The 27129-nt window shown below is 27.6% G+C and overlaps 1 protein-coding gene across 5 annotated transcripts; it reads right to left on the bottom strand.

Moving 5' to 3' along the window:
- Positions 1 to 746: 746 nt before the first annotated feature.
- LOC126896841 (uncharacterized) lies at positions 747 to 11017 on the bottom strand. Of its 5 annotated transcripts, none has more exons than XR_007701969.1 (5): positions 10908 to 11017; positions 6878 to 7034; positions 3043 to 3066; positions 1709 to 1908; positions 747 to 1101 (listed from the first exon to the last, which is right to left on the bottom strand). XR_007701969.1 is itself a non-coding variant. In XM_050669971.1 (5 exons), exons 1-5 carry the CDS (start codon positions 10372 to 10374, stop codon positions 868 to 870), a joined length of 651 nt encoding a protein of 216 aa, XP_050525928.1. In that variant the 5' UTR covers positions 10375 to 10476; the 3' UTR covers positions 748 to 867. The 5 variants fall into 5 exon arrangements, 1 of the variants encoding a protein (XP_050525928.1); XR_007701967.1 differs by lacking the exon at positions 10908 to 11017 and adding an exon at positions 10656 to 10759; XR_007701968.1 differs by lacking the exon at positions 10908 to 11017 and adding an exon at positions 10546 to 10632.
- Positions 11018 to 27129: the final 16112 nt, after the last annotated feature.

Below are 27129 nucleotides of genomic sequence, written 5' to 3'. Positions count from 1 at the left end.
CAAAGAAACTAATTTGTATGTTACCCAGTGATCATCAACTAACAGTGATGGTATATTAATAATGCGAAATTATTCAAACTGTCTCAGTTTCGTCTTTTGTCTTTTCACGAGACAAGTTACCTAAATATTATTTATATATTATAAAAATAATAAAACTGTATTTAATGTTCTGGCTTAAAACATTATATGTATCCACTATCAATCCCCAATGGCTAAGAACATAGGTTTGGTTCGACAGTTCATGAGCCAATTTGAAGTAGTACACAGCTGATTATCTTGCACGCGCACAAGCAAATCACTTCACCTTATCATAGTTCTGTAGATAATAAACGTCTTTGCAACATGCAGTCAACTCAACCAAAGTAAAATATTAATAAAACATTTGTAAAATATACAAACAAATGTGGGCTACCATTAGGAACGTTACAAAATATAAATTATCATGGCAGATAAAAGAAGAACTGTAAGCAGTTCGGGACGTGAACGATTGGTGTTTTAGATGCAAGAGAATATTGAAAACATAATGAATAGACGAAATGTAGGCGAAGTGATAGATGACTATTATGAAGATTCTCAGTCAATGATAAATGGACACGACTAAACCATTCGTAATCGAATGGTAAGAGAAGATCAGATGATAAAAATTATCATTCTCTATCCAACAGAATACTTAATTAATCTTGTCAAAGGGTTAATCAAATTTTAGTTTGTAAAAAAAAAACAAAGCATTTTTTAAGAGTGATTCAAGGTTAATAAAACAATAGAGATATTTATTTTATAATTTGTATATTATTACAACTAATTATAGTAATAACTCTTTTAAGCTTAGTAAAAAGAAAAAACAATGGTTTTTAATGGTTTTAGTTTTTATTTTGAATTTAACGTAAGGCGTAAAGATTTTCTAATGTCCTCCATATCAATAGATTCATTTACAGTTGCCTGTTTAAAATATTTTAGTGCAATATGTTTAAAATTTTTAATTATGTAATCTTTTCGTTCTTCAAATAAATCATTCTTAATTAATCCTTCTAAAGACCAAGTATTTTTAAAATACTCCACAGCATTTCTTATCAATTTCTTCTCTGATTCTATCATTGATTTCTAAGACAAAAAAACCTATTGAAATTCTTCAAAATATCATTAAAAATAAAATACAACACCATATTTATACACACTAGCGCTTAAAAAGACACTGTTATTGTTACATGCAGACGATTTTTGTGGCTTATAAAATAAGTTTGCCGAGTAATTTATAACCAATAATAAACCTAAATGATACATTCCACAAAAAATAAGTATAAACTATAAAAATTAAAATACATTTTTGATAAAAGTTGTATTGTATTTTATTTTGTATTTCTTATTTATATTAAAATTCCATTAAAATTGTTAAAAGTAGCTCCTCTACTTAGATAGACAATAATAAACTATATTGAGTTATACAAAAATGTTAAATATTATGAATTTCGATTTATGAGTCCTATTAAAATCATAGTGTGAAATATCTCTAGTTACTACTTTCTAGTAATTAAAACAAAATTTTATTTTAATATATGATTGATAATAAATAAATTTATCATACATTCTCTGTTAATAAGTAATTATTACAAAAATAGTTAATTTATAAGTTAATAAACGCGATTGAAATTAAATTTAAATAAGAATTTAATAATTGACGTAAATACAATCAATTGTAAATTTTACTTACCCAAATATTTCTTGTATTTGTTTCACTGATGTTAAACAATCTTTTGTAAACATCCGCTGTACATAACTTAATATCTTTGAAACAGGAATCCTTTTTTTCTGCGTTATCGCATAAAATCGTACCCAATTTTTCACATTCTTCTGACATATTGTATTCTTTTGTGAAAATATTGTCAATGATTATTTCTACATTAGCGACTACTAGACTCACATTCATTTTTAATTAAAATGAGAAACATATTCATATTACATTAATATCATAAAAATAATATATTATTATTTTTTACTATTAAATGGAAAATTGGCTAAATAAAATTTACATTAGTCGATAGGCAGTTTTGTATTATTATTATAGATAATAGAGAAAAATAACTACTAATTTGTATGTTTTCATAAAAATAAATAAATAAAAAATCGGTAAAAAAGTGGAGTTGTAGCACAGTGTGGATATGACATAACTGGAACCAGTATAGATGATATCTGACAGTGATAAAATTACTATAAAAGAAACGCTTCGATACAAATCTGTAGGTAGTATTTAATTTATAAAATAAATTGTTTGTTTATCCCAAGAGAGAAATAAACTCCTATTTTCTTATTTATATCCTGATTAAGATAAAGTATGATACAGATAAAGTATGTCGAATGAAAAAGGGATAATTAAAAAATATTATTTCTCATCAACACAATGATGTTGATCCATATACTTTTCAATAAGTTATAGCATTGCTAAGTTAAAAATATAAAAAAGAATTATTTTACAAAAATCGTATTTTCTTATTATTTTGATGTCTATTTTCATCACGAAGACAAGTCCAGAGGTCAATTTTTTTTTCTATAATAAAATATATTACATTATCTTTAATTTAATATATATATATATAAGTGCCAGACCTTCCGTAACACTTTCAAAAGTTAAGTTGAAAAAATTAATTTTTTGTGAAAAAGTTGTAATTTTAAATCCTCCCTGTGGGCAAGTAAAAGGTTAAATTTATAAAAAAATATACCAAATGATAGGTAAATACATCAAGCATCTATAAAAAAAAATATATTAATTTGTTCATTTTTGAAAAAGTTATGGCAGTTAAAAAAAAAAAAAAATTGAAAAAATTTCGAGAAATATCGATTTTTAAATTTGTAATTTTTCTGAATATCAGTATATTATAGAATACTATAGGATATAGAACATAATTCAAAATATTTCAATTAATGTATCTATTTCAAAACCAAGAACTAAGAGTAAAAAAAATAATTTAGTGTAATAATTTTATTCATTATAATGAATAAAATCATCTACAAATAATGAAAATTAAAATAACAAAAGAAATTACTCACAATCATCCCACAATTCATGGCTTCCTAAAAAAAAGGCCAAGTTATTAAGAAATAAAATTAGGTTAATGTTTTCAAAATTAAATGTTTCGTTTTAATTAATTACGAATAGTAAAAGTACGATGAACATTGACAACAGCCGAAGTATTTCACTAGTACTGGTAACTGACCATTGACTAGTCTGTACTCGTGTAGTACAGGCTGGTGTTTTATATAAGTACTGATCCAATGTTGGTGAACAGTACTTGACTGTCTTTGCAATCACAGTACTGGCGTAATACTGGTTATACAAAACCTTCATTACCAATCTGTCAGTGCAGAAAAACGTTATTATCTCAGACACATGCCAGTATTGATTGATTGATAACTGGTTGCCACTACTACAGCAGAACTACCAGTACTGCGCTATTACTGGGTAGTAGCGGTTGCCAGTGTTATATATCTAGTGTGCATATATCTAGTGTGAAAACGCTTTTTCTTGCAGGTAGACAAGTACTGTAAGTTTTGTATTTCCCGTATTATGTTAGTATTCTGATAAGTATTAACTGCCAGTATTGAATCAGTAATTAAACAAGATGTTATCCGGATCAACACCAATACGGGAAAGCCAATGCTGTTTCTGATGTAGTACTGCGTTCGTTGTCAATACTGATTCTTAACAAAAATGTCTGCTTGGGCTCTATTGTATTTGTTGGCATACGACATAATTAAGTAAATGATTGGTCGACAACAACTATTGGACTATTATTTCAAAAGTTATTCACATTATTATACCTAGGCGGGAGGAAGGAGTTAAGTCAAGAAATACCTATTGATAAAAATAGAAGCACCCCCTTTACATTTAAACATAACTTTAAGTAGTTAACTTCTGAAATACTGGTCTAACGTTGTTCTTCTTAGATAATTAAATAATCAAGTTGACTATGCATGTTGTCATTTGGAAAAATAAAGTTGTTACTATTATAAGGTATAATGGATGAACATAAAAAATACTTAATGATTAAAAAATTAAGAAAAGCGTGAAACTAAAAGAAACGATAGCACAATGTGGACGTGGCATAATTGGGACAAGTATAGATGATATCTGACAGTGATTAAAATCACCATCATAAAAAACACTTCGATGCAAATCTGTTGATAGCGTTTAATTTTAAGAAATTGGTGGATTATTTCAAAAGAAAGAAGGGTAATACCTATAACTAGACACTATTTGTGATCATTTGATGTATTGTTTAAAAAATTGGTTAAGTGAGAGCTGAAAAAATGAATGACAGATACAAAAAACCTAGCACAAGGTGGTCAAGGCACAGTGGAGCGTGGCATAGTGGGTTCAAGTCTAATGATATCTGACAGTGATTAAAATCACTATCAAAAAAAAAAAAACGCTTCGATGCAAATCTGTAAATAGTGTTTAATTATAAGAAATTGGTGGATAATTACAAAAGCTACATGATCTGCTAGTTCCTTATTAATATCCTGATTAAGATAATGAATGTCGAATGAAAAGGGATTATTAAAAAATATTATTTCTCATAATAAAATTGTGTTGATCCATACACTTTTCAATAAATTATAGCATTTTAAAGTAAAAAATGTAAAATATAAAATCGAGAATTTTCACACAAAAATAGCACTTGGTAGCCATTTTCACCGTGAAGATAAAATAAAGTCCGAAATTTTTTTTTTTTCATAATAAAGTAAATTACATTAGCTTTAATTTAAGATATATATAAAAGTGTTAGACTTTCCGGAACACTTTCAAAATTTAAGTTGAAAAAGTAAATTTTTTGTGAAAAAGTTGTCATTTTGAATCCCTCCCTGTAGGCAGGTAAAGAGTCAGATTTTTCAAAAATTATACCAAATATAGGTAAGAACACTATGCATCTATTAAAAAAAATTATATTGATTTGTTAATTTTTGAAAAAGTTATGGCAATTTTAAGTAAAAAATATTGTAAAAAATTTCGAGAAATATCGATTTTTAAATTTGTAATTTTTTTGTAGATTTACCCCATTTACGGGCTACTAGGGAAATTTTTGAGGGTAATGTCTTCGACTAGATACGATTTGTGATCTTTTGACGTATCATTGAAAGAAATCCGTTCGGTGAGAGCTGAGAAAAAGTGGTAACAGACAAAAAAAAATAAATAAATAAATAAACACATCTTAGTAAAACCAATACCTTCTCAGCTTCGCATCGATGTTAAAAATCAACATAGTAAAATAATTTTAATATGAATAAGAAATTTCTATTCAAGAGGGGAGACTACAGTGATGGGGTCCTTGATATTCATTGAAGTAAAACATGAGATATAAATCAAACAATCTTTGAATTTTATTTCCATCTTAAAAAGGATTAAGAAAAAAATATATAAAAGTTCTTTCAACAGGGGTTTGACCTCAAATTCCGAGCATGTAAGACTATATTATATATAACGTAGCCACCGTGCATTATAAGAAACTGTAAATAAAAATGACAATTTAAACTAATTCAAAAATTCAAAGCAGATTTATTTTTGAACTCTGAGAAGGCAAAAGTATATTTTAGTCTATAATCATTAAAAAATATTTTATTTTACTGTATAATTTAGTATAAAAACAAATTTTATACTCCTATTAATTTGGAGATATTTAATTACAATAAGGTTTTTTTGAAGTGGCCATTTTTTATAATAGTGTAATTTTGAGGTATTTGTCTGAATTTCTAAAATTAAAGGGTTTTTACCAATATTTAGGGATTATAAGTTCAACAAGATTAAAATCATGTTATTTTAACGCATTGGTCATTAAAATTAGTCCAATGATAAAAATTAACAATAGATACAAAAACCACCATATAATAAAATATTTATAATGAATAAGAAATTTTTTCTCACGATGGTAAACTACAGTGATGGGATTCTTGATATTTATTGAAATTATTGATAATGAGATAAAGATCAAACGAACTTTGAATTTTTTTCACCTCAGAAAAAAATTAAGAAAAAATGCAAAAAAAATTAGTTTGACGAAGGGGGTTCGAACATCGTACATCAAGCGTACAAAACTTGTATATTATACGCAGCAACCGTGAATTACTCACATACTAGCTATAAATGACAATTTAAGATAGTTAAAAAATTCAAAGCAGCTATTTTAACTTTGAGGAGGCAAAATAATCAAAGTAAGTTTAAATTTATATTTAATGTAAGTTAGATACATGTAAATTTTATAAAACGGGTGCACTCATTAATATGGCAAAACCTTGTAAGGTATTTTAAAATGAACTAAAATAAATATTATTTGACCATGTTTTTTAACTACGGCATCCATTTGCTTATAAAAAATAGGTCGTCGGGACAATTTGAAGCTCGGAGTATTTCCGGAACATTCTTAAAACTTAGGCTGAATAAATAAAATTTTTGCTCAGAAATTAATATTTTAAATTCCCTTTGAAAAAATGTCGAAAATTATGGATTTTGAAATTTGTAATTTTTGTGGGGATTTATACCGTTAACGGTGAACGAGGAAATTTTTGTCATTTTTTAAGGATAATGTCTTCAATTAGATACGATTTGTGATCTTTTGACGGATCGTTGTGAAAAATCGGTGTAGTTTTATTTTCCACTGAGTGGTGTATGCTAGAAAAATTACTTTGCTGGCTATTAGCATGAAATAAAATATTACTTGCCCTGTGAAATGTAAAAAGTTACACAAAATATAAATGATGTCGAGAAACAGTTGAATTTTGGTAGTTCATAAATTTACCAATAAAGTAGTTATAAAATAAACTCAAATATAATTCAAGAAAGTATCTAAAATTAATAGAAATATTTTTTGTGTATAAATTATAATATTACCATTTTTAATATCAGTAGTAATAAAATACTGTTTGGAATAACATGATATTGTTTCTACTATTGCATTTATTTTATTCGCTGACACTAAATCCAACGCGGTTTTGATTGGGTTGTTTTGTATGCTGTGTTGCGTACCTGCTAATGCACGCGTCGTAACCTTGAAAAAAAATTGACACATTTATATACAAGAAAAGGATTCTACAAAATCTTAATGTTAATTTTAGCTTCAATGCGAAGCTGAGAAGGTATTGGTTTTATTACTATGTGTTTTTTTTTTGTGTCTGTTACCACTTTTGCAGCTCTCACCGAACCAATTTCTTTCAACGATACGTCAAAAGATCACATNTTAACAATACGTTAAAAGATTACAAATCTTATCTAGTCGAAGACATTACCCTCAAAAATTGAAAAAAATTCCCTCGTTCCCCGTAAATGGGGGAAACCTTCAAAAAAATTACAAATTTAAAAATCGCTAATTCTTAAATTTTTTTATATACATATATATATATATATATATTACATAACTTATTTTGAAAGATTTTATTAAAATAATGATACTATTCTGTATATTTAGAAAATAATATCGATGTTTCAATTACAGTAAAACCCAGCACAGAGGGGTCGCGGCACAGTGGAGACATGGCATAATTGGATCAAGTATATTGATATCTGACAGTGATTATAATCACTATAAAAAAAAACGCTACGATGCAAATCTTTAGATAGTGTTTAATATTAAAAAATTGGTGTATCATTCCAAAAGGTACATGATCTGCTAGTTCCTTATTAATATCCTGATTAAGATAAAGTATGTCGAATGAAAAAGGGATTATTAAAAAATATTATTTCTCATAATAAAATTGTGTTGATCCATACACTTTTCAATAAATTATAGCATTTTAAAGTAAAAAATGTAAAATATAAAATCCAGAATTTTCACACAAAAATTGCACTCGGTAGCCATTTTCACCGTGAAGATAAAATAAAATCCGAAATTTTTTTTTTTCATAATAAAGTAAATTACATTAGATTTAATTTAAGATATATATAAAAGTTTCAGACTTTCCGGAACATTTTCAAAAGTTAAGTTGAAAAGTCAATTTTTTGTAAAAAAGTTTTGAAATGATAGGTAAAGATATCAATCATATATAAAAAAAAAATTATATTGATATGTTCATTTTTGAAAAAGTTACGCCAGTTTTTAGTAAAAAAAATTGAAAAAATTTCGAAAATTAGCGAATTTTATATTTGTAATTTTTTTGGAGGTTTCCCCCATTTACGGGGAACTAGAGAAATTTTTGAGGGTAATGTCTTCGACTAGATACGATTTGTGATCTTTTGACGTATCGTTGAAAGAAATCGGTTCAGTGAGAGCTGAGAAAAAGTGGTAACAGACACAAAAAACACATAAGTATTAAAACCAATACCTTCTCAGCTTCGCATTGTAACTAAAATAGTTTATTCATAATTTTAACTAATAGCAGTGTCATATTTTTTTTTTCTTAAACTGATATAACTTTTTCAAAAATGAACAAATCAATATAATTTTTATTATAGATGATTGATGTCTTTACCTATTATTTGATATATTTTTTTTATGAATTTAACCGTTTTATATAATTATATATCGACTCTGTGGGCAGGTCCACAGAGGCGATATAAAATGACAACTTTTTCATAAAAAATTAACTTTTGAAAGTTTTCCGGAAGGTCTGACACGCGGCACGTGTTATTATGTCGCCTATCCCGTCGTCTATGACCTTGAGACTAGACTGTCGTAACACATTCACCCCACCCCGCTCACCACTCACCGCTAACACTATTTTCCTGTATAATTTTATTTTTGGTTTTCGTATCAATATACGCGTGCGTGTCATCANGGATTACAAATACAGGTAGCTAATTGATTTTTTATGACATCGATATTAGCAGGTACACAGCATTGTTATTATCAATGATAGTAAGGTACATTGTTGTGAGTTTATAAATACACTAACTGACAATACAAAAAGTATATATTATATATTGATAGTCATAATTGATAATAAACAATCCGTGACTAAGATAGCAATGTCATAAAAATCCAATTAGCTACCTGTATTTACAATCCCATGTGTATTATACATGTATATTAACTCAACATTTTGAAACTTTAAATGTTTATATCTAATAAGCTAATAAAGTTATATTAAAAATTCAAATGCCATTTATTATTTAATTAAAAACTCGAACATTTTATTAAATTAAAAATATGTGTTACCATTTAAAAAAACAATGTTGACCCCCCTCCAAGGCATAAGGGATGAACTTAAAAAGTATTACATAGTTAGAAATTCAAGAATAATGTGTAACTAAAGATAATAAAAAAAAAAAATGTTTAAATTATTATTATTCTGCAAGTAATTGAGTGGGTTATGATAAAAAAATCACTCTGTATACCTCGTGTATAAAGTTCCCCCGCCCACAAAACACGGCTATACCTTGTGCATAATACGTTTACGTTTTTAAGTCGCTTTACATGTATATATATATTCTAATTACTATTAAAACTTATATATTAATACGCTTTATTTTCATTAAGAGATTTATAGTGTATTTATTCCGATTACGGGGAATGATTTCCGTATCGTCATTTTTCGTCACTACCTCCATGTTGCGCGCCTACTGCTTTCCTTGGATGTGGTAGCCGTTTCTCAGACTCCATCTCCGGAATCGAACCCTAATTCCCCTTTACCCGTTACAATATTGATTGTAACTACTATCATAACATGAAACTTAAAAGTGAAAAATAAATAGATTTCAAAAAACTAAAAAAACACGCTTTTAAAGCACATCAAACTAAAAAATTCAAAATAATTTTTAAAATAAGTTTATAACAATAACGAACGAAAAGTACTAGTATTATTGTGATTAAAGCGTGGGTGCTTTGTGCCATATTTTTCGTATATTGAGCGTCCGACGCTTTAATCACAATAATACTAGTACTTTTCGTTCGTTTTTGTTTTAAGCTTATTTTATAAATTATTTTGAACTTTTTAGTTCGATGTGCTTCAAAAGCGTGTTTTTTATTTTTTTTAAACTATATTTATATAGTGATTTTAATCACTGTCAGATATCATTATACTTGATCCAACTATGCCACGTCACCACTGTGAAGTGACCCCCCTGTCCTGGGTTTTTAATATAAACTTTATTAAAAAATAAAAATAATAATATATGATATAATATTGAAAAAAATTCCATTTACATTCAGTCCCTTAAGAGAAAAAACATGTATTACTTAAAAGTATTACATGAATAATTTAATAATTAAGTTTTATCTTTTTATAGAAGAGTTTTGTAAACAGAAAAAAAGTTAATTAACCTGTCTAACATTTTTTCAAAGCTTCAAATTTACGCTAAAAGTAATTTTACATATTATTGATGGCTAAATTAAAAAAATTTATTTTACTAATACTTACGAAAATTGAATATATTAATGGAAAAATGTTATTCATGTTATTTCTCTTACTTGAAATTTTTTATAATAAATAATTTATTTTAATATTTTATTTCTTTTTAAACAAAATTTTTTACAAATATTTCAAAGTTAAATTACTTACAACTAAATAAATAAATATATGTAAATCAAATTTATATTCAAAATGTTATTCACATTTTTTACTCACAATTATATTAAGAAAAGTTTGTTAAAAAGTTTAAATGGCATAAAATTTAGTATTTTTGTAAATGAATAGAAAAAAACTTAATTTTTATAATATTATTTGTTGTACCTTACTTAGAAATATCAATGAAATAATATTTTTTACAAAATTATAATTTTATTTTGATTAATTAAATATGCGCAACGAATTTTATATTAAAAAATTATACTAAAATTATGATAATGATTTTTAAGATAAGGACATTAATAAAAATTTAAACGATTCCGCATTATTAATGATAAGCTTAGTTTTTAATGAATTTAAAATACTGTGATAACAAAATAAATTCAAATATAATTAATGACAAAAAAATATTTAATTTTTACCTCGGTATCTAATTTTTTGTTCTAAAATTAAAATCTTGTTTTCAAATTATAAGTAATGTTATTTTTGATTGAATATGTTTATTTAAATACTATAAATACGAAGATTATTTTATGACTTTTTTATATTGTAGTAACTGTTTACCAAGTGATCAGAAATCTCGTTAATACAGTTCACTACATTTATCAATTTGTAAACATGAAATAATTATTTTAATTTTTGAATATATTTAATTGTTAATGTAATTAAATTGTGTATACAATTTATATGCTAGTACATGTAATGATGAGCATTGAACTACTTGTCATTTTCTAACCTGAAAAAATTTAAATAACTGAATATTATCAATTTTTATAACTTGAGAATATTATTACTAAAAATTATTATAGGAAATTAAAAACATTTATCCAAAGAGTTAAAATATCTCAATTGAACTGATATATGCTATATATATATGTACTTTAATGTAAAACCACATTTGGCTTCGCAGTAATAATTCAAATTTTGTACAACACGTTGAAGACGTTCTTGTTGATGTTTATTTCAAGTTTTATACATTGATAACATTAACGTCAATATTACAATCAGGGCCGGATTTAGACTTTTGGATGCCCGGGGCAAATTTATTTTTGAGGCCCCTAACAGTAAAATAATAAAAAAATACTCATTATCGACGTAGTTAAGGATAAAAGTTTTAAAATTTTCAAATTTGCACTTTATAACTATTTACCTAAAACGTGTTTATTTCAAGTTTGAAACACTGATGTTCATGTAACACAAATTTCAAAATTCATTTAAAGATAATAATATTACATAAATTTATTAAACCTTCATAATTTGAAGAGTAAAAATAAATATAATAATCTTACAATTTAATTTATTACAATTTTTAAATTCAACCACCATAGCAGCTACATTAATTATAAATTATAATAAAAGATTAATTAAATTTAATACTATAAAATTTTTATTGGCAGTAGGTAGTAAATAGTACAATTAAAATTATTTAAATCAAAAATGTTAAATAAAAATATATTTTTATAAATTTGGTATATAAATTATATACAGGGTATTCAGTAAGTCAGGAAACGGGTTTCTATTGTTCTCTTGTTACAAACAATGAGGACAATAGAAACCCGTTTCCTGACTTACTGAACACTCTGTATAAACATTTAAAGTATCAAATTTTTTATTTAATATACATGTATAATACATAAGACATTACAAATACAGGTAGCTAATTGGTTTTTTATGACATCGATATTAGCAGGTACACAGCATTGTTATTATCTATGGTGGTAAGGCACATTGTTGTGAGTTTATAAATACACTAACTAACAATAAAAAAGTATATCTATTGATAGTCATAATTTATAATAAACAATCCGTGACTGTGATAGCTATGTCATAAAAATCATACATGTATATTAACTAAAAAATTTGAAACTTGTTTATAATAAACGAATAAAGTTATCTTAAAAATTACAATGGTATCTACTATTTAATTAAATACTCAAACATTTTATTAAAATAAAAATATGTGTTTCCATTTAAAAAAACAAAGTTGACCCCCCTCCAAGGCATAAGGGATGAACTTAAAAAGTATTACATAGATAATAATTCGAGAATACTGTGTAACAAAAGATAACAAAAAAAAAAAATCTTTAAATATATTTATTCTATCAGTAATTGAGTGGGTTATGATATAAAAATCACTCTTTATACTAGAAATTCCTCAGAGAGTATCTTAAATTTAAGGGTTAACTGGTCAACTAGATCCTTCTAAAGGTATTCTGTACCATACAATTGTAAAAATAAAATCAATTTTTAAATGAAAATCAAGGGGAAAAAAATATTGACACCAAATTTAAAATTAATTAATCAATTAAACTGGAAAAATTACCTATACATCGCCTAAAAAAATATCATTCCACAAGCCACTATCACATAAACTGAACAATACTACACAATTATAACACATTTTTTACCTTCATTGAATGGAACTTACAATATTTATTTCGGTAGTATTCAGTCTTCGGAGTTTTCAGCCTCCACTGCGCAGCGCATTTTAAATTAAAAAAACCAAAAATAAAAAAAGGCAGTACAGGGGGATCGCGGCACAGTAGTGACGTGGCATAGTTGGATCAAGTATAATGATATCTGACAGTGATTAAAATAACTATCAAAAAGAAAAACGCATCGATGCGAATCTGTAGATAATGTTTAATTTAAAAAAATTGGTGGATTATTCCAAAAGCTACATAATCTCCTATTTCCTTTTAATATCCTGATTACAAGTTTTATGATTTATAAGTGTAATATATGAATATATTCAGAGTGAAATGGATCTAAATAACAACTCATATAACTTATAAACTACATAACATTTTATACTTTTTTTTTAATCAATGTTTACAATACAGAACTATATTTAAAATATGTTTTATGTTATTTTTTACAATTTTAAAAAAATTATTTTAAAAATTAATTGTTTTATTAAAATTTTTTTTAAGATTTGATGATAGCCATTTTATGTATAAGTTTTAAAGAACAAATTTGATACCAAAAACTCTTATTTTAATTCAGTAGTTACGTTTATACAACATTTTGAAGTTTGTTGAATTTTTAGTTTTTATACAATTTTCCTATGGTAACAAATATTAGTCCATATTATGTAAAGTACAGAAATAAACACTTATTAAGTTATTTAATAGTAAAAGTACAACATCAACTTCTATTTCCTTAATTATACCCAGCTTAGTAATTCTTTTAATAACATATGTAGGGATTAACAAAGATGTTAAATAACATGTCACAATGAATGCGTTTATATATGTTTATATGTTTTATCTTAGATGTACTGCAGTACGATAACACTCCGTGTATTTTTTTTATTCTCGCGCTGTTCGTCAATCCAGTGACACTTTTTATTTTGTACTCTTTTTTTATGTATGTATAAAATCATTTTTCATTATTAAAAAGTATTAATTATTATAAATTTTAATTGTAGTATTTTGTAATAAATATAAACACCAAAACACTACAAATTGGTGACCTCTAAAATGAACAACAAATCCGATAGTGCGATAGTAAGTGTGCGTGACGACGCGACCGGTAATGATGGCCGAGACCATATCGAATACGGCGAGCCCAATATGAATTCAACGCGAGCGTTTAAAATCCCAACTTTCTGGCGTACCAACCCAGAACTTTGGTTCAAACAAATTGAATCCGTTTTTTATACAACCAGAATTACAGCTGACGCAAGTAAATTTCATCATGTTGTTTCTTCTATGGAAAGTGAAATTCTTGCTCAAGTTAGTGACATAATACTCAATCCACCAGAAACGAAAATGTACGAAGCATTAAAAACCCGGCTCATCGAAAGATTTTCCGAATCTGAACAATGTCGGCTTAAAAAATTACTGACCGAAGTCGAACTCGGTGATCGGAAACCATCCCATTTTCTTTCAGAAATGCGTCAACTAGCTAATGGAAAAGTAACTGATGAAATACTCAAAATACTATGGATACAAAGGTTACCACATCAGGTAAAAACTATCATTTCAGCTAGCAACGACAAGTTGGATAACTTAGCTTCGATGGCAGATAAAATTATCGAAGTATCGGACAGCCGAAATGATGGTTTTTCCATTGCCAACATTAGTGACAAGGTCACAAACCGTCAGTCACATGAACAAGCTGACGATGCAACGACAATAAGAAAATTGGAACACCAGATCGCAGCACTCGCACAAGCAGTAGAGCGACTTAGCAACAGCAACTCTCGTAGCTACAATAGGCGTCACTCAAAATCACCTATGCGCCGAGACAATTCACGACCACGATATGATACGTGTTATTATCATTACCGATTCAAAGATAAGGCTACTAAATGCAAACCACCGTGTAAATACCAGCACACGTCGGAAAACTATAAACGATCTACTGTCGAGACGACCGACGGTAGTGAGTTTCAATCTCGTCGTCTATTTATTGTTGATAAAATAACAAAAACTCAATACTTAATTGATACTGGTGCGGACTTTTCGGTTTGGCCAGCAGATCCTAAGCAGAAACGCAATAAAATAAAAGATGGTAACCCTACTTTATTCGCAGCCAACGGGTCAATAATAAAAACATACGGTGACAAATTAATTGCTGTAAATTTAGGTTTAAGACGTGTTTTTAAATGGAAATTTATTGTCGCAGCAGTCAGTAAACCAATTATAAGTGCTGACTTTCTCCACTACTTCGGCTTATTAGTGGACTTAAGAAGTAAACGCCTAATTGATGAAAATACCAATTTAGCCACCGCCGGAAAAGTTAAAAAGACGATATCCTCGGGCATCTTCGCTTTTAAAGACGATTCAGCATACATTAAGTTACTCAAAAAATTTCCGCAAGTATTAAGAACAAACATGATCCCAATGGATTGTAAACATAACGTTACACATCATATCATCACTAAAGGACCACCACTCTTCGCTAAACCAAGACGCCTTCCTCCGGATCGACTAGAGATCGCAAAAAAAGAATTTGCATATTTAGTGGAACAGGGCATATGCCAACCTTCAAATAGTCCGTGGGCCATCCCATTACAACTAGTAAAAAAGAAGAACGGTGAATGGAGACCATGCGGCGACTACCGTAGGTTAAACGCAGTCACATTACCGGACAGATACCCCATTCCACACATTCAAGACATCACACAGCGATTGCAAAATAAAAGTATTTTTTCAAAAATCGATTTGGTTAAAGCTTTTAACCATATACCAATAGAACCGTCCGATATTCCAAAAACAGCTATTACAACACCTTTTGGGTTATTTGAGTTTGTTCGGATGGGATACGGTTTTAAAAATGCAGCTCAAACATTTCAGCGTTTCATACATGGTGTTTTAAAAGACTTAGATTTTTGTGAAGTGTATTTGGACGATATTTTAATTGCATCGTCTTCAACACAAGAGCATTTGAGTCACCTCGAACGTGTATTACAACGACTCAGTGAGTACGGCATTGTGATAAATACGAATAAATGTATATTTGGAAAAGAAGAGGTACTATTTTTAGGATACATCATATCGGGTAACGGTCTTAGACCAAATCCTGAAAAACTGGAAGCGATAGACAAATATCCACGGCCGAATAATGTACAAGAGCTTCGACGTTTTTTGGCTATGTGCAATTTTTACCGCCGTTGTATCCCAAACGCAGCAAGTACACAAGCTATTCTTCACGATTATCTTAAAAACAGCAAAAAAAACGACAAAACACCAATTGTATGGACCGATCAATCAACGGGAGCGTTCGAGAAAACTAAAGAAGACTTAAAGCGAGCCACAACATTATCGTATCTAGATCCGGCCGCGAATATTCAATTACGATGTGACGCGTCAGATATGGCGATAGGCGCAGTAATAGAACAATTTAAAAACGGCGTTTGGCAACCACTTGCTTTTTTCTCTCGCAAACTTGACCAAACACAAAAAAAATACTGTGCATACGATCGTGAACTTCTTGCGGTATATGAAGCCATTAAGCATTTTCGCTATATGCTGGAAGCCCGTGAATTTGAAATAATTACGGACCATAAGCCGTTAGTATACGCATTCACACAACACTCAGATAAATTACCACCTCGACGTGCACGACAACTTGATTTTATTAGTCAGTTTACAACATCAATACGGCACGTAACAGGTACACAGAATACAGTGGCCGATGCGTTATCGAGAATAGAAACTATAAATGCACCGCCACCGCTAGATTATGACAAGTTAGCTTACGACCAGTTAGCAGACGCAGAACTATTGTCGTTATTGTCAAAACCGGAATTATCGATAAAACTAGAGCTCGTAAATATGCCCACTACGAACACAAATATTTACTGCGATACTTCTAATGGTAGACAACGACCGTATCTTACCAAACAATTTCGCCGCAATGTGTTCAATTGTCTACATAATCTCGCTCACCCAGGTATACGGTCAACAATAAAATTAGTGAGTAGTCGTTTCGTGTGGCCGTCGATGAACAGTGATTGTGCGAAATGGACTCGTGCGTGTTTAGCGTGTCAAAAGTCAAAAATAACGCGACATGTTATAAGTCCGTGTGGTATTTTTAATGTGCCGAGTGATCGTTTTTCACATGTACACATCGATATAATCGGTCCTATGGTCATGTCACGTGGTTGTACTTACTGTTTAACCGCTATAGACAGATTTTCTAGATGGCCAGAAGTTTTTCCAATTCAGGATATTTCGGCTGAAACCATAGCTCGTACGTTATTTGAAGGCTGGATAGCTCGATATGGAGTTATGGAGAGATTGACAACAGATCAAGGACGGCAATTTGAGTCTACTCTGTTCACCGCAGTAACGCAAATTTTAGGGTTTAGAAGAATACGTACATCAGCATATCATCCACCAGCCAATGGTTTAGTTGAACGATTCCACCGATCACTTAAAACGGCAATAAAGTGTTACGAAACTGAGCACTGGACAGATGTACTCCCCTCAGTTCTTATGGGCCTTAGATCAGTGATTAAAGAAGATCTAGGTTTAACACCTGCAGAAATTGTATTTGGAAGTACGATTAGATTACCTAATGAGTTTTTTATGCAGTCATCAGTGGCGACAGACCCTTGTTCCTTTGCTGAAACACTAAAGAAAACAATGGAAACCATACGCCCAGTGTCAACTTCAAACCACGGAAGTAAAAAAGTTTTTATATATAAAGATCTAGCATCCTGTTCACACGTTTTCGTTCGGGTCGACCGGGTCAAGAAACCGCTAGAACAACCATATGAAGGGCCGTACAAAATTGTTCAACGATACGAAAAAACCTTTAAATTATTAATTAGGCAAAAAGAATGTATCATATCAATAGACAGACTGAAGCCATGTTTCAACGAAAATGAAGATAATAACACAAATCTATCAATAACAACGAACCAGCAAAACCAGAGAAATACAACTACAAGACCAACAATAATACAAACAAAACAAACCAAGTCAGGAAGAACCATCCGCCTCCCCGTAAGGTTTTTGTAAATTGTGAATTGTATCACTTTTATATTTGTATTTGTATTTTTATATTTGATATTTGTAACTATGTATGTTTAACGTAAAATTATCGTTTTCACTGGAAAGGGGGTAATGTAGGGATTAACAAAGATGTTAAATAACATGTCACAATGAATGCGTTTATATATGTTTATATGTTTTATCTTAGATGTACTGCAGTACGATAACACTCCGTGTATTTTTTTTATTCTCGCGCTGTTCGTCAATCCAGTGACACTTTTTATTTTGTACTCTTTTTTTATGTATGTATAAAATCATTTTTCATTATTAAAAAGTATTAATTATTATAAATTTTAATTGTAGTATTTTGTAATAAATATAAACACCAAAACACTACACATATTATATAATTTATAAAATTAATTGTTTTCAAATTATTATGATCTGCTAGTTTCTTATTAATTTCCTGATTAAGATAAAATATGTCGAATGAAAAAGGGAATATTAAAAAATATTATTTCTCATAAAAAAATTGTGTTGATCATGAAAATGTAAAATACAAAATCGAGAATTTTCACACAAAAATAGCATTAGGGGGCCATTTTCATCGTGAAGATAAAATTAAGTCCAAAATTTTTTTTTTTTCATAATAAAGAATATTACATAAAGTTTAATTTAAGATATATATAAAAGTCAGACCTTCCGGAACATTTTCAAAAGTTAAGTTGAAAAAGTAAATTTTTTGTGAAAAAGTTGTCATTTTAAATCCCCCCCCGTGGGCGGATAAAGGGTTAAATTTACAAAAAAAATATACCAAATGATAAGTAAAGATATCAAGTATCTATAAAAAAAAATTATATTGATATGTTCATTTTTGAAAAAGTTATTGCAGTTTTAAGTAAAAAAAATTGAAAAAATTTCGAAAATTAGCGATTTTTAAATTTGTAATTTTTTTGTAGGTTTCCCCCATTTACGGGGAACGAGGGAAATTTTTAAAATTTTTGAGGGTAATGTCTAGATACGATTTGTGATCTTTTGACGTATCATTAATAGAAATCGGTTCAGTGAGAGCTGAGAAAGAGTGGTAACAGGCACAAAAAAAAACATCATAGTAAAATTAATACCTTCTCAGCTTCGCATCGAAGCTAAAACCCAACAAAATTACGCACACGATTACACGAAACTTAACACACATGTATGCAAAACGCAGTAGTTCGATCACTGGTCACTGAACGTTTGAATTAGCTGTTTGTAGTGTGTTTATTCCTTTATTCCAACTTTGATAGGTACTAAGATGTTTATAATAAAAAGGATAACCAAGATATGTGAAAACAAAATAACACAACGACGAACGGCCTGCGCTAATCGCTATTATAATATGGTATCGCGATTCGTAGAAGTCAAAGTCACGTCTTATCAAACCTGGGGTTTCCGGGCACTACCACCACGCTATTTAATAATAAATGACATAATTACTCGAACATATACCAATTTACTAAAGTATTATCACAGAATAGATTAAACCAGAATGGACACTGATAAAAAAATTACATGTATTCTTATGGGAGTACGGTAATTTTGAGCTTATGTCGCTCAGTGTTACCATAAAAACAATAAAATAAATAATTATATGCATATAATTCATTGTACTGTACAATAATTGTACATCGGCGGTTGATTTGAACTCTAAATGTATTATTTACATGCTAATTATTTTAGAAAATTTGCATAGTAAATTTTTTGGATTTATTTTATTATTATTTCTAAACATATAACACCATTTTAAAACTTTCAATTAATGTTTTCATTATGTGTAATTAGTTTGTTTAATATATTTTTTATTTTATGTATATTTAATAAAGACTTATTTAGGAAAAAAAAATTATTCAATATCCACATAATATTAAATTTATTTAAAACATATATTACAATAATTTACAAATATCATATACATAAATAAATAATTTATAGATGAGTTAAAATAGACAATTTCCTATTTTTAATTTTTTTCTTAGACATTAAATTTTTATTTAAAAGTTTTATAGCTGTAAATATTCTAAATCTTGTAAACAAATTAATTAAATACAATTTATCAAAACATTTACAAGGGTGGTTAAAAGGTACATTACAAAAATAATTTTTTAATTCGGCTCCAACTCCATCTACAATAGCAAGTGTGGAAAAGTTATTAATAAAAATATTTTCTAATTCATTAATACCAATATTTACCATATATTTTTCATATTTACCAATAAACCATGTTTATAAACATTGTGTTTACAAACAAACCATTAATAATGGTGTTGAACAATGTGACCGTATGTAAAGAAAAAAGGGAATACATTTTTTTTTCTTAAGTGGCTACACTGAGCGACATAAGCTTGTTATCAGCAAAAACTAAGAGTGTCACTTCTGGTTTTATCTATTCTGTGGTATTATATTGTATTTGCAGTATGCCCCAATGTCATTTTGTTATCATGTGACGTATATCGGTATTAATTTTGCAGACCAAATTATTATAAATACAAAACAATATTTATTTTTTAAAGTTGATTTTTTCATAAGCCGAGGGTTAAAAATTTTAAAATTTTTTTTATAGTATTCGGCATCCGGATGTCCCCAACACATCTGCTGCCCGGGGCAAGTGCCCTTAAAACCCTCCGTCAAATCCGGCCCTGAATTACAATTTAAAGTCTTTAATGTATCTTGGAGAATGTACACAACCAGTCATAATTGGTTTTACGGGACTAGTGATGAGCAGAATTACTCTTGTTCTTGCGGTCTTGGCTCGGTCTTGCATTTCTACGAAACCAAGAACAAGACCAAGACTGTAATAATATCAGCAAGACCAACATCAAGACTGTACTCAATTGACAAGAACAAGACCAAGACTTTTTTAGCAAGACCAAGAACAAGAACAAGACTAGCCTTGCAAGAACAAGACCAAGACCAAGACTCAAAATGCAAGAATCTTGCAACAACAAGAATAAAACTGCAAGAGTATTGCACTCTTGCAAAAAAAAAAAAAATTGTTGTTGGTTAAAATCGTTAAGATTATTAATGACAGATTCGACAATATTAAATTTTACTTTGATTTTTATTCATTACGCGTATTGTTCAAATTAAATATTACCTATGAGCTGATGTTACCGATTAACTTAAAATTTTACAATCATGTTTCAAAATTTATTGTCATTCAATTGTAATTAATTAATTTTAAATAATTAAAGAAGATTAAAAATAAATATTCCGTGCTTCAAACATTATGATAAAATTAGATAAAATTTTTGTTTACTTCTAAAGCGGAGACTGAAACTGGTTTTATAAAAACTGGTTATAACAGTTTTTTTCGGTTTTGTTAATCAAAACCAATAATTTTTAAAAACTGTGTCTATGAACAGAAAGCGATTATTATTTAAAACCGGTTTTAAAAATCGATACATAAAACCGGCGACTGGTAAACTCATAAAATAAATATATTCATGTTCATTATTCAATGAAAAAAATTAATTAAAATGCAAAAAAAATTATCCGACTAGGAGAATCGAAATCGCGTCCTCCCCGACCGCACATCCGCTGCGTTACCATTCGGACAATATTACGCCATCAGTTTAAAGTGAAAAAATACTTTGTTTCAATAACGTCTTATTTTTTTATAATTTAATTTATTTGTTTATTTTTTTTTAATACCCCAAACTATTCATAAAAAAATCATCCATATTGTTTATGCTAATATTAAGTTCTAACTTTAAAATCCTATGGCATATAAATTAAATTTTAATATACAAACTGAAGTATATAACTTCGTTATTTAAACCTTTTAAGTAGAAAATTTTTACAAATATAAATGAATGCAAGATTTTGCAAGAGTATTGTGACAAGACTCACAACAAGAACAAGATTTTATGGGCAAGACCAAGAACAAGAACAAGACTAAATAAGCAAGACCAAGAACAAGAACAAGACTAGATTTGCAAGACCAAAACCAAGACCAAGACTGAGTTAGCAAAGCAAGACCAAGACCAAGACTGAGCTATCAAGAACAAGACTATGACCAAGACTTTGACAGTCTTGGTCTTGTTCTTGTTTTGCTCATCACTATACGGGACAGTACCTGCACATTGGTAAATTATTTTTATTATAGATGTATGAATTTGACTCTATAAGTGTATATGAAAAGACAAAAGCAAAGCTCATAGCTCCTTATGCAAGAATTTTGGTTACGCCACTGCAACTACAAGTGTTCGAAAATATTCTGACTCTTCCTTAAGTTCTATGTAAATTGACTTTTTCTAAATTGAGTTACCTGTCCAACTCAATAAATCTTAACTTTGTCAGAGGTTGTAACAGAATCCGTTGCTGATTATATAAGTATGTTTTTTTTGTATTTAGCAATAAAGTTTACTACCAAATTACAAGTTTACTTAGTAAACAATAGACAACACATTTTTTTTAAAGTGTAATTAATATTTTTAATAGAAAACTTTATTATTATGTTCTTCTTATTTGACCTCACTTTTATCCCAACTTCGTGAGGTTGGTTACCCTTATTCTCAACTACCACTTGACACGATCTGTCACATCATCTACGTACATATCAGCCAGCCTTATATAGTATTCAATAACATCTCTCCATCTTCTTTTTGGTTTACTTCTATCTCTTCTTTTCTCAACATTCATTTCCACAGCTGTTCTTGCAGCAAACCAAGCCATCTAAGTCATCTAAATCTATATCCTTATCCTATCTTCTCTAGTTACTCCATTTATCCATCTAAGAATTCTCATCTCTGCTACACTCATTCTCAGCTCTATTCTCTTGTCAATTGTCCTACACTCTGTACTATACATCATAGCTGGTTTTACTACCATCTTAACGAACTTATCCTTAAGCCTCATTGATTAACGCATAACATACATAAGAAAACTGTATTGCTATAATAATTAAAAAACTACCTACTTATTTATATAATAATAAGTAGATAATATATTATTACAGCTAAAATAAGAGTAGTAATACAATTGGTATATAAGGTTTTAAATACGGATCATGAATTTAGAAAATTTAATGTTTAACATTACGTTGTATATTTGATCATTCAACAAATATAACAGAACATTTGTAAATATGAACATTTTATTTACTTGAACAAAATTGTGTGCATTGTAATTTTGCAAGATAATTATAGGTTTACGATAAAAAATTTAAATCTTAATTTTGTATAAAATAATTGGATCTGAAATTTATATTCTATGATTTAATTTTTCATTGAGCAATTTTTACGAAAAACTAAAAATTTATCATTATTGAACTGTTTGTAACTCTATGTCGGTAAAAATTAAACATGTATAATCAACCTGAAAAATTGTATAGTTTCTTTATAAATCTAATTACACATGATTAAGAGTTTAGATCTAAGTATTTCCAATTTTATGAAATAAGGTTCACTCATTAATAATACAATATAACATTTTAAGTCTAACAGTATAATATTTTAATTCTCAATTTTTGAAAAATTCTTAAACAAAAAAAGGAGGTTTTCTTAAAATATCTCTAAGAATCAATTTTTATTTTTCTTCAATAAATTTACTTTTGTTGTAGTTATAAGAACGTCTAATATAAAAATTATTGTAATAATTTATTGGTTTTTTTTTAAATTTTCTTTCTAATAATAATATTTAAATGATATAAAATAATTATGTACTTTAAAATTTACTTCAGTCTTTCCCATATCTCAGATTAAGTAAAAACAAAATTGGTTATTATTAAAATAATATTATGTATACAACAATACATTAATTTTGTTATAATTTAAAATAACAAAATTACAGTTATATTAATTTTACTATATTATTTTTGTATATTGTGGCGTTCAACATTTAAATTAAAATTAAGTTGAAACTTGTTAATTCAATAAGTTGAATGCAAATATTTATATGAATATCAACAAAATAATATTCTAAATATATTAAATGGTTCTTTAAAGAAGCCATTTAATTCTAGGAATTTTAAATTTATTTAAAAATCAAATAATTTACTTACATTTTCTTTATTAAAAGAGATTTTAACCTCATATTAACAAATAATACAGCAATTTTTCTTTCGTGTACGTATTAATTGCGCGAAGGCGCCAATTTTTATAAAATTATGTTATTATTCACCCCTAAGTGAACAATTAATTGGTGTTGCTTTTCGATTAACAAACGACAAGTGACAAATAAAATAAAATTGCTTGTTTTTATTTAATTTAAGAACCAATCCAATGTTTTACTTTACACATAGTGTTTAAATTAATTTATTCGATAACATATTTTATACTTCATATTCATTATATTATTAATAAAAATTCAATATATAAAATATTTGCTATACCCAAAAATTGTATATTGTTGTTGGTTTTATAATTTTTATTTTTTTGTAATTGATTTTAAAATTCAAAACGAGTCCGTAGAAAGTTTATTGGAATTATGAAATTTTATTTTTATGACAACGATTTTATTTATGATAATTGTTTATTTGTACAATTTTAAATCAAATTATTATATTGTTATTAAATTTTGCTTAATTTAATTCAACGTTTAATTGGTTTTCTAAATTGAGTTTTATAGAGGGTTTATTAGCTCTAATTTGAAATGCTCTGTGATTTTGAATAATTTTGTGCTATTTTATATAAATTAATTATTTTCATATGTTAAGTTTTACAGCATCACTTAAGAAATTCTCTATCCCTTTCAGATCCTTGGAACACTATTGTGAGCCATATTTTTTAAATTTTATTTTAATTTACGATCGTAAATTTATAGTAAGAACAGTGTTTCCAACGACTAAATATATTTAAATAATGTAATCAACAAACAGTAAAACATTTTTTCAAAGATTAAAAGTTAAAAGTTTTTAAACAAATTTAAATTGAAAAATAGTTTCTTCAGAAAATGATTTTTAGTCTATAACTGATGACTTAATGTCACTAACTAAACCAATTAAAAAAATATTGATATTGAATCATTTTAACTAAAAATGAAAACTTTATAAAACGTGCAATATTTATTTTAGTTTTCCGTGGTGTCGTATTTTCTTAACAAAACTTTTTAAACAGCTGTGGTCATTTGAATTTTGTTTACCCTTATATTTTATCTTTCAATTACAAGCGTAACAGACTATTTTAATGTATACATTATAAATGTTGCGGCCTATGTTATATTTAACGGCCGCTAGAATAAACGGCTCTTATCGCATTTTTGTATTTTTTATCTTAGACCAGTACACCGCTATACACCAAGCTGTTCGGTGCGTTACGATTTACATATTAATTACATCACTTTCTATTATTGATAAATTTTGTGTTATTAATAATAAATTATAATAACAAAAAAACATTGATCGTACGAATAATTTTTATATATTTAATAATATTCTCGCTCACCCCTCAACAATAAATTTTACTCAAAAATTTTGAATGGGATGTCTCTTTCAATATCTACAGTCTAATGATTCTTTGCAATAGACCGTGTAACATACACAAATAGTCAAACTAACACATCTAGACCTAATCCACCATAAAATTACAGAAATTTACTTATATATTTTTTAATGAGTGAAAGCCATCTTCAATTATATTTAAATTTAAAATTTTTTTCAACCCATAATATAATACAAGTGGCAAAATTATTAGTTGCACAGATGCGTTATGTTTTTTTGTGATTATTTACAGATATAATTCATGGTATAACAATATTTTATTGGGGATATAACTCCCCAATAAAATAAAATCAGTTTAGCAAAATATAATAGTAATAATATAAATATAACGAGTTTATGTAAAATTGTCTATGATTTATTACGAAATTATATAAAATTGCACGAATAAAACTATATGCATTTAAGAGTTAAGATTTTTATTCATAATTTATCAATATATTTGAACTCTTATTATATAAATTTTTAATAAATTAAACTTTAACATTTTCGAATCTATTATCAGTATTATCGACTTGTGCCTATTTGCAGACAATTTATTCGAATTGTTTATTTATATTTCTATAAATAAAAAACCCAGCACAGAAAGGTCGCAGCTCAGTGGAGACGTGGCATAGTTGGGTCAAGTATAATGATATCTAACAGTGATTAAAATCACTATCATAAGGAACGCTTCGATACAAATCTGTTGATATCGTTTAATTTTAAGAAATTGGTGGATTAGTCCAAAAGCTACATGATCTCCTATTTACTTATTTACATTCTGATTACATGTTTTATGATTTATAAGTGTAATACATAAATATATACATATAATATATAAATATATAAAGGGAAAATATTTTTTTATTTAAAAAAAACTATGTCGAATGAAAAAAGTATATAACTGTATTGATCGAATCATTTTTCAAAAAGTTATATCATTTTAAATTTAAAAATGTAAAATATAAGATCGAGAATTTTAAGACAAAAATAGAATACGGTAGCCATTTTCACTGTGAAGACAAAATAAAGTTTTGAATATATTTTTTTTTCATAATAAAGTATATTACATAAGCTTTAATTTAAGGTATATAAAGTGATTTTTTTATCATAACCCACTCAATTACTTACAGAATAATCATAATTTAAAATTTTTTTTTATTATTATCTTTAGTTACACATTATTCTTGAATTATTAACTATGTAATACTTCTTAAGTTCATCCCTTATGCCTGGTAAGGGTGTCAACTTTGTTTTTTTAAATGGTAACACATATTTTTAATTTAATAAAATGTTCGAGTTTTTAATTCAATAATAAATGGCATTTGAATTTTTAATATAACTTTATTAGCTTATTAGATATAAACATTTAAAGTTTCAAAATGTTGAGTTAATATACATGTATAATACACATGGGATTGTAAATACAGGTAGCTAATTGGATTTTTATGACATTGTTATCTTAGTCACGGATTGTTTATTATCAATTATGACTATCAATATATAATATATACTTTTTGTATTGTCAGTTAGTGTATTTATAAACTCACAACAATGTACCTTACTATCATTGATAATAACAATGCTGTGTACCTGCTAATATCGATGTCATAAAAAATCAATTAGCTACCTGTATTTGTAATCCCTTGTGTATTATACCTATATATTAACTCAAAAATTTGAAACTTTAAATGTTTATATCTAATAAACAAATTAAGTTTTATTAAAAATTCAAATGCC

This window comes from Daktulosphaira vitifoliae, unplaced genomic scaffold (assembly GCF_025091365.1).
Source record: "Daktulosphaira vitifoliae isolate Bord-2020 unplaced genomic scaffold, ASM2509136v1 Scaffold_1, whole genome shotgun sequence".
Classification (NCBI taxonomy): Eukaryota; Metazoa; Arthropoda; class Insecta; order Hemiptera; family Phylloxeridae; genus Daktulosphaira; species Daktulosphaira vitifoliae.
This window is presented reverse-complemented; position numbering and strand designations above follow the sequence as displayed.